Genomic DNA, 10072 nt, shown 5'->3' on the forward strand with positions numbered 1-10072 from the left:
GGGACGGCCGCGCTGTCCTGGTGACCCGGGTTCCCGGCCGCAGGCGCGCGCGGGGGCGGTGGCGTCGGCGTCGGCGTCCGAGCCCAACTTGGCCTCGGCCTCGCCCTCTGCCCGGACCGCCGCCGCCGCCGGTGTCCCCTCCTTCCCGCGATTTCGTTTCTTCTCACGCTCCCCCCACAGCCCTCCCGCCTCCAGCCCCGCTCTCCCCACCTTGTAAAACAAAGCCGGGGAAAATGCCTGCCCGTGCAGCTCGGAGCGCGCAGCCGGTCGTGGAATAAGGAGTGAGTACAATGCCGTGTTGGTAAAAAAAAAGAGAGAGAAAAGAGAGAGAGAAAAGAGAAAAGAAAGAAAAAGAAAAAAGAGAAAAAAGAGAAAAGAAAGAAAAAAAAAAGCGTGAAGTCCACGTTTTTCCAAAAAAAAAAAAAATGCATTTTGAATGCTGCATGCCTCTTGCTTGCCAGCGCCTCGCGGGAGAGACCCGACTACAGGGCAGCAGGTGACCCCGGCCGCGCGCTCTCCCGGGAGGACGGCGCAGGTCCCTTAGCTTCCCATCTTCGGTCTGTCCGGAGGGTTGGATGGAATCCCCGCTTGGAGGCAACCCCGTCCCCGGATCCTCTCCTGGCCGCGGCTCCCGGCTCTCCCATTCCTTGGCGCCTGGGGTTTCTGCATTTGCCTCCCTAGGGTGTGGGTTTGGAACACCTGCGACAGTTTCCAAGGGAGGAAGAGGGTCAGCCTGGGAGAGTAGCCGGCAGGCAGGTTGCACAGTGACCTTGACTACACTTGTTGCCCCTTGCATGTGGGACACACAGTGGTCCTGAAACAGACCAACTCGTTTTGTGCTGCCCTTTGGTGGGCACTTATGTAGGGCTCAAAAGACATGTCTTGATGGACCAGAGACCAGGAGCACCAGGAGAGGGATTCTGGGGGAGGGGAGGGGAGGGGTACTGTCTGGGCCGGGGCGTGTGTGGCATGGAACTGGCAGCTTGCAGCCGGATCGTCACTAAATCGTGGAGATGGGAACTCCGGAGGCCTGCAGATTCTATCAAAAGACAAGACTGTTTTTAAAAAGACTTATTTTGTATGCCACCATGTATGCCACCAAATTTTGCCCAATCTGCCAAATGTGCAATATATATGTGTATATATATATTTCAATTAAACATAAAGCAACAGCTTAAAATTAAACTCTCAGGAAATTAGCCTAACACACAAACATAATCTTAGAAAAAATTCTGCCCTCTTTCCCCCAAAGTACATCAGGACATCGCTTGGATGGATTTGTAGCTTCAAGTTAAACATTAGTGGTGTTTTCTAATTCTCTGGATGAGAAAGCAACATTGGGTGAAAATCAGAAACAGAGGGAGGAGAGGGAGGGAGGGGGCTTGGAAAGCACAGGCTTCAATAGCGTGTGGGCACCTCCGTGGTGTTTATTAATTCAAAAGATGGCTCGATTTTAGTCCATTTTATTTTTCACCCAGACTCACTGAGCAGCAGGAAGGGAAGTGGGGTGTTGCTGGCAATGGTTTTTAACCATCATAAGCACTTCTATTAGAAAAAGTGTATTTATAAACAAAACAGTCAACACCTGTCCACTTGCTGCGGTTGCCTTTGCAGGTGTTGCTGAAGAGCTCCTAGTTGGTGGCTGTATTCAGAGCAGGTGAATGGTGGAAGAGGTCAGCAGACACCTGCAAGTCCTGAGCTGAGCCTTGGGAAGTTGCTGAGGAACTGTCCGTGGAGTTGCCACCTGAGCTGGTGTGGGGGAGGGGACCCGGTGTCTGCTCTGATTTCATGTCTTCAAAGTCAGGACTGCTCTGAGCTTGGTTGCTGGAGGAGATGCTGTCATCTGCCACCCTTTTACAACACTCGAGCGCTTCAAATAGCTTTGTTTGGAAAGCGTCTTTTTGATGGGCAAGTGCAGATGGCTTTATGAACTCACACTCGGGTGCCTATGTTTAACCCACAGTGTTAGGCAAGAGGGCAGGGTAGCCCTGTGAAACTGGTGAGCTTTATGAGCCCTACTGAGCAATTTCAGGTGGCTGCAGGGTACAATTCCATGGGAATCTCTTATGCTTTCTTAAAAGTGGGATTTAGATTATGTTTTCGATTTCTGAAACCGATAGTATACACACTATACAACTTGTCTAATTTCTGTAACAGTGGTGGGCTTTAAATTGTTTAGGGTGGAGTTTGTCTCGTATTTTTCAGTCATTCTGTCAACCCGTCAGTTTAGTGTCTCTCCGGTCAGATGTTCGTCCTACATGGCTCATTTTCCCCTTGCAAGTGATGTCTAGTAACTCCTTTATTTTCTAAAAAGAAATCCATTAATGATAATTTCGAAGAGCTGAGATAAATAATAGATGTACCCAGAGTCACCTCACAGTATCTGGGAGTTTATAAGTGGGCACAGAAATACATGCTAATGGAGTGATTAGCTTTGTACAGAGCATGGGGGTCTAAGGTGTGAGGTAAGGTACTGAGCTTTTTTCTTGATGTTGTTTGCTGGGAAGCTGGTGGGAACTTGTCTTTTCTTGGCTGTAGGGTTGTGGCCCAAGGGTTAGAATAACTTCTGTTTTCTGAACCTGTGAGAGTCAGAATAACAATGTTTCCTGGAGATCCCACTTCAGAAGACAGGCAATGAATAGGATTGGGCTGAGTGCTTTGTTGACACTAGAAAATTATGGATGATGTCATGAGCAACCCTGGATCACAGCTTCTTTTGTCACAATTACAATATAATTCCTTAAAAGACTTTTTTTGAAGCCAAATAGCGAACATTCTTTGTATTGATTCGTTCGCAGTATGTAGGTCTCCAACGGGAGTAAACCACAAGTAAAGGCTTCTTCATGAGCAACTGCCTCGTTCAATACCATCACCCCTTGGGAGCTCGGAGTATCTTTGTTGACTTCATCATGGGCAGATACAAATCCAGAAATTAATGAGGAATCCCTCAGGCATTCTTTTATTTATTTATTTATTTTTAATCTCTTGGTCTGGCTCCAGTTTTTTCTCTTCCACCTGGCACTCCAATAGCAGCTGACTGCAGAGGTCCAGCCCCCTTCCTTGAACTCATATATACGGTCCTGTGAGTGATGAGGGAAGGCTGCTGGGTAGGGGTCCTCAGCTCCCAGTAGGAGAGCCCTCAAATTCAGCCAGCCTTTGCTGACCCCTTAAAGAACAGCCCAGTCCGTTGGCACCAGCCTCCTCCAGCCTAACCTACATTTCTCTGTTGTTGTCAGTGGCGGCCCCTGACTTGCTGGATCCTAAGTCTGCCGCTCAGAACTCCAAACCGAGGCTCTCGTTCTCCACGAAACCCACCGTTCTTGCTTCCCGGGTGGAGAGTGACACGGCCATTAATGTTATGAAATGGAAGACGGTCTCCACGATTTTCCTGGTGGTTGTCCTCTATCTGATCATCGGAGCCACTGTGTTCAAGGCTTTGGAGCAGCCTCAGGAGATTTCCCAGAGGACCACCATTGTGATCCAGAAACAGACATTCATATCCCAGCACGCCTGTGTCAACTCCACTGAGCTGGACGAGCTCATCCAGGTAATGGCCCCACTGGAGTTGGTAGTCCATTTCACCCTAAGGGAACGAAGAGACCAGGGAGAAGGAGGCAGTGTGCAGGGTGTACTTCCCAGGAGCGTAGGCCTCCTCCCCCGAGTCTGCCTCCTTCAGCACCCTCCCTCTTTTCTACCTTCTCCCATCTTAGTCCTGTCTTTGACTTTCCTTCTCACCCTCTCTGATGGAGTCGTACGTTCTTTTTCTTTTCTGTATCTAAGAACTGGCCAGGGCTGATACTGGCCAGTGGGGAGGTCAGTGCCCACCAAGAAGTCCTGCTGCAGGAAATGAGAGAAAGCTAAAGAGCTTTTAACCTTGGCCATGTAGAAAGATAGATTTGTGACATCATCCTCTTGGGATCGGTATCTCTCGTGGCGAATACATTGTTCCTCAGTTCTTTATAATCTTGCCAAGGTATGGCTTCATTAAATGATTAATTATTATTTCTCCAAACCCAGATTAAGAGCAGCTTACAAGGAGACCTTCTAGTTGTTGAAAATATTTTAATTGTATGCACATTTACTTTCCTAGACAGCTAACGTTTCTTGCTTGGTTTAATTCAAATTGGACTGAAAATTATCCATGAGTCATCATTCGAGTGTGTTCCCCTTCATTTCATGTTTGGGTTTTATATCATCTTAATGAGTGGGGATAGTAGATTTAGAAAAGAATTATTACTGGGTTTTACCTCATTTGCTCTAGGACCTTTACTCCAGTTGTAGTAACTAACCCTACAGCTCACAGCCCTCTCTGTCCCCAGCTTTCCCCACAACTTGCTCATAATTTATCGACGGTTGTCAGAGCTGGTATTTCCTGATCCTACTTAAGCCATACCACATTCAGTCATTTCTGCATCTCACCTGTTTAACTTTTTGTTCATTTTGATTTTAGTGTTTAAACTGACACAGTCTTAAATATTGGCAAATGGTCCTCACATGCTCACATACTGAATTGTCTCCTAAGATGGTGGTGACATGTTCTCTATTGACAGTCCAAGTACCATCTACTGTTGCTCCCAGCAACCCTTTCCTTCCTCTGAAGTCAGTGCATCTCCATTTCATTCTTTTTTGTGACTTGCAAACCTGCCTATGAGATGCTAGAAGTCTTCAAACCACTGTCTATTCATCCAGGTTTTAGGGTCTGGGATTTAGATGTCTCTGTGGAGAGAGCAGGGAGCAGTGGTCAAAGCCTCAGCTCTGGGATTGGATTCAGTATGAGTGCTTTCCTAAATTGTCATCATGAACAGGCAACGTTTCCCTTTAAGCTCTAAGTGATCTCCCTGGGATGGGGAAAGGATTCCAATCCTGCAGGGTTGGGTGACAGTAAGAAGCTAATCCACCTAATTTGGGTGCTGAGAAAGTATCAGGTTTGCTTGTCTCTCTTACATCCCCCTCTCCATCCTTCTGTTGGGTAATAGCAGTTGATCCAGGTAATGGCACCCTTAGCAGCTGGCATGAACTGACTGGTCTTGGACAGGGCAAGGAGGTTGCTGGAGGAAACTCTCTGTGAATTTGAAAATGATCTCTTTCTCTCTCTCTCTCTCTCTCTCTCTCTCTCTCTCTCTCTCCACTCAGAACTCTCAGAATAACTTGAAGGTTATGGCAGATTGAGGAAGTCCAGTGTGGAATATTGATTTTTTTCTTTTTTCTACATTGTTTTTGGACTACACAGAGCTCAAAATATGATCTAAAATTTTCTATTCCTGTTCTACGTGCTCAATCCATTTTAGCTTTATTAGCAATCATGTCTTACCACAGTGTTTGGTGTAGAATTTGACTCTCAGAATAACTTGAAGGTTATGGCAGATTGAGGAAGTCCAGTGTGGAATATTGATTTTTTTCTTTTTTCTACATTGTTTTTGGACTACACAGAGCTCAAAATATGATCTAAAATTTTCTATTCCTGTTCTACGTGCTCAATCCATTTTAGCTTTATTAGCAATCATGTCTTACCACAGTGTTTGGTGTAGAATTTGCCTTTTATTACTGCCATGCCTCTCACCTTTATAACCCAATGGCTTCAGTGAATTATTTTTTTCTCCTTCAGTGTAATGTTTTTGATACAAGAAACTAATGTCCAGGCTTCGTGGGTCAAGATTGGGGTGTAAACATAGGCCAATGAGCCAGGGATCATTTGTGAATATAAATTTCCAAATATACCAGAATTGCCCACAGGGTTTTTAGAATAGGGTGTTTATGTGTTTCTGTGACATTTAAGTTTGTGGGATGTCAATATAAAACATATATGAAAACATTTTTAAGGTTCAGACTCATAAATACTGTCAACAATAGACAAAATTTAATGAGTACTTTGTGTGTAGCATTGTTCTAACTTTTTAACATGCATTGTCTAACTTAATTCTTCCAACTGTATAAGGCAGATACCTTATCATCTATAAGTAACCCTGTAGACAGGCAGGAAATCTTAATTTTCCAAGTGTTCAGGGGTAGAGATGTTAATTGAAACCTAAGTGGACAGACTCAAGAATGTATGCACTTACCTTCTGTTCTTAATGTTAAAAAACCTTAATAAATATTTCCTATGAAGCTCTGTTGTTAACTCACGCATTAAGGTGAAATAAATATTATCATCTCTCTGCATATAGTGATACATGTTGTGCGTCTCTGTTTCTAACCTCTTGAATAGATTTCTAGATTTAGTGTGCTTCCTGGAAAACAGAGCTCTATCTGTTTGGATGCGTAGACCCGTGGCAGCCTGGCTACAGGCTGTATCTCATCTTCCATCTGGCTATTTCCATGTTTTACCGAATCAAATGGGGATTTAAAAGATAGGGCAAAATCTGACCTATGTGTTAGTAATGAAAATATCTTATTGGATATTTATCTTTTGGCTTCTAATGTCTGCTCTGTCTGATTCAGGGTAAGGAGCCCATCAGATTTGTACAAGGTGACAAATTCAGTCTCTGTCTTTGGTGTTCTTATGCTGCTGACAAGAGTGAATTCTTTTTGCACAATTCCGCCTTCGCTGTTTGGTTTTGTTGGTATTTATTGAAGACCCCCAATGGGTTGCCCTCTCTGCTGGGTGTTGAGTCACATAAAATGAGGGAAGAAATCAGTGGGTTCTCTTAAGAGGCCCTTGCCCACATTGTCAAGCAGAGAGGATCGATCGCCTGAAGTATAGTCACAATAGAACATTCAGATTGGAAGTGGGAAACTATGAAGTCAAGTGCTGAGGAAGAAATGAATCACTTAATGATATGGGGGACGCAGGCGAGTTAAGAGAGAAATCAGACTTGAAGGGAGCACAGGACAAGATGAGAGAACGTTCCAGGGCTGCTCCAGTGACAGCTCTCCTCGTGGGGGCAGGGGTCCTAGCAGCTCTGCAGCCCAGAACAAGCCCTATTGTTAGAAAACAAGGAGGCTGATTTCATTTTCTTTACTTTTAAGGGTCCTTTAAAAGAAACAGTTAAGAACACATCTCTAAACATGGGATCCACAGAAGGTATGTGAGTGGGGAGCCACCTTCCTTGCCCCATGACCAGCCCAGTGGGGAAGGGGATGTCTTGGTATGGGAAGAGCTGACACAGAGCTGACTGTATGTGGTGGATGGTGATGTTGTATTCTGAAATGCACAGTTGCTTTGTGACTGCCATTCTGGTGTGTTCAGGCAGCATCGTGGCATTCATCAACTGCTGGCTTTAGTTTGTACAAAGGATAGAGTCTTTTTTTTAATCATTTTACCTCTGGACAAAAATAACACATTGTTCAGAAAGCACTGCAGTGTGTTCTCTTTGCTTGCCAATGGTTTTATTCACTTTTTTAAAAAAACATTTTGGACTAAAGTATTGATTTCAGGAGCCTGAAAAATAGACTTAGGCTTGTGAGATGGCTCAGTAGGTAAAGACACCTGTCCCCAAGCCTGACCGCCTCAGCTCCATCCCCGGACCTACAGTGGTGGAAGGAGAGAACCAAGTCCCACAAGTTATCCTCTGACTTCCACGCACATCCTGTGGCAGGTACACACACACACACACGCACACGTGCGCATGCACACGCACACACATGTACACATGCACACACACACCTACTAAGTAACTACAATGAAAAACAAATCTGCAAAGTATGTATAGATATCCTATAATTCATTTATGTACTTTGGGCTAACTTCAGGAAAGGCACTTTCAAGCAGTATGTTGTGTTAGCCTTTCTGGATGCATAGACTGGAACAGCCTGTCAGTTTGCCAGGTTAACTGAGTGCCACATGACTGTTTCTGCTTCAAAGATAGAGAACAGGGCTGTTGGGTGGGGGGCCCAGAAGTCTTATGGAGCACCTTTCGAATTTCTAGTTTCCTAGGGTCTTCTGCATATTCTTAGTGGGGAACCCACTTTTATGTCCACTCCCAGTCTGCCCGTTCGTGTTTTCTTCTTGACTTTTAGGGTGAAAAGATTAAAACATAAATGCTTTGACTTGAGTATCAAAGAAAAATTGAGGTTTTTCCATGCAGTGTTTTCTAGCAGTATTTAGATTTTAATTATAAAACATGAAAATTGTCTGTCAGAAAATGATTTTACCTTTAAAGAATATAATATGATGGTTCATAGATAGTAATGGTAAAATATTTTTAAAATGCTGTGTTGAGTTAGGCAGCAGTCAAATATGGACTTGGGTGTGGTTAAAAAGAATGTTATTTTAGAATGATGTTTAGGAAGTGATTTGATAGGTGGGTTAGTTGACAGTGAGGGAAATGAATCTGCATACACACTGTGACGTGTTGAAATAGGATTCGGTTGACTCTGTAGAGCTGGAACTAGAAACAAGACCACATGTGAAGGTCAGCTAGACTCTTAGTGTGAGGACCGTCCAGTGTGGGTGATGGTTTTGATAGGGACTCTAGAATGCGCAGTTGGACTTTCTGTGCTTTCATTCCATCACATACTTGTTTGCTGTTTTACATTTCAAGTTCATCATATGTGCAGTCTCTGTCCTTAGCCATGCATACTGTGCTCGGATTCATACCACGAAGAAGTGGAGGCAAAGAGCCTTGCAGCTCAGAAAGAGGCAAACTGGCCCTTGAATCAGATTCTCCCTGTGGTCCATCTTGGCACTTTCTTCTTAGACAGTGATGTCAGATTGTGGGTCACCCAGTGTCTAGCTATGTGGAGAACTGTGTTGATTAGCTTTTCCTCGCTGCAGTTAAATTCTTGGTGCAAGCCACTTAGGAAGAGCAGAGGTCGAGTTAGCGCAGAGTTCTCAAGACAGCACCAAAAAGGGTCAGGCTTCTCTTAGACTTGTGTGAACTTCCTCTGTCTCTTCCAAGGACAGCGGCCCCAATCCTAAGGACCCTCCCCTTGTGTCTGACTTTAAAAGCCCCACCCCCTCAACCCTGAAGACTAGACGCTTCACATAAGAACTAGGAGTGGGAGCAAGTCCATCCAAACCATAGCAGCACTCAATAAATACTTATCCCCACACTCCATTTTTGGAAGTATTTTCATGCTTATTCTCTGTGGCTTGGCCAGAAAACAGGAAGCTTTCCACCACTGTCCTCCCGTTTCAGATGAGGGAACTGAGGCACAGAATATTTAATTCTAGACCACGCATCCATTTCCAGCTGGAGATGATGAAGTGCTCTGACTTTAAAAGCCCCACCCCCTCAACCCTGAAGACTAGTCGCTTCACATAAGATCTAGGAGTGGGAGCAAGTCCATCCAAACCACAGCAGCACTCAATAAATACTTATCCCCACACTCCATTTTTGGAAGTATTTTCATGCTTATTCTCTGTGGCTTGGCCAGAAAACAGGAAGCTTTCCACCACTGTCCTCCCGTTTCAGATGAGGGAACTGAGGCACAGAATATTTAATTCTAGACCACGCATCCATTTCCAGCTGGAGATGATGAAGTGGGTCGGTGAGCCCTGAGCTGCCACTCAGGAGACACAGATGCTCACTCTCCTTGGGGGTTGCTGCTTGCATTAGTTATGTTTCTGCTGCTGTGATAAAACACTGTGACCAAGGCAGTTTATAGAAGGATCAATTTATTTGGCCTACAGTTCTGAGGGTTAGCGTCCATAATGGCAGAGGAGGCATGGTGGCATTGGTGGCCAGAGCAGAAAGCTAAGTGATCACATCTTCAAGCAGGCGCAGGAAGCAGATAGCGGCTGGAAATCTGGCAAGGCTAAAGAACTCTCAAGGTCCACTTCCAGGGACATGCTTCCTCCAACAAGGCCACATCTCCTAAAACCTCCCCAAACAGCGCCACCCACTGGGGACAAAATGTCCAAATACTTGGAACCTATGGGAGACATTCTCATTCAAGCCACCACACTGCTCATCACCCTGTTGAGCTCTTCTTTGCCTAACTCTACAAAATAAATCATGTCTATGAGCTGTGCATTAGGACATGTTCCTTCATTTCAAGTGCCCAGAGGACTGTAAACCCAGGACACTCTGGATGCTCCCTGCTGGCTCAGCAAAGCAGCAGCAGCAAACGGAGTTGCTGCAGATCTGAAGATAAATGCACACTCACCAAACACCTGAGCTCTGCATAGGGC

The 10072-nt window shown here is 45.1% G+C and overlaps 1 protein-coding gene across 4 annotated transcripts in view; it reads left to right on the forward strand.

The window, feature by feature from the left end:
- The window catches only part of Kcnk2 (potassium two pore domain channel subfamily K member 2), a 243405-nt gene that overhangs the window by 73694 nt on the left and 159639 nt on the right, over positions 1-10072 (forward strand). For 3 of the 4 annotated variants that reach the window (XM_008824862.2, XM_029559485.1, XM_029559486.1), the window contains exon 2: positions 3237-3547. In XM_008824862.2, coding sequence (XP_008823084.1) covers positions 3237-3547 — 311 coding nt within the window. Of the gene's footprint in view, positions 1-6; positions 282-3236; positions 3548-10072 lie in introns of those variants that run through there. The other variant, XM_008824863.2, reaches the window with a different exon arrangement.

The sequence above is a fragment of the Nannospalax galili genome, unplaced genomic scaffold (assembly GCF_000622305.1).
Source record: "Nannospalax galili isolate Female #2095 unplaced genomic scaffold, S.galili_v1.0 scaffold648, whole genome shotgun sequence".
NCBI lineage: Eukaryota > Metazoa > Chordata > Mammalia > Rodentia > Spalacidae > Nannospalax > Nannospalax galili.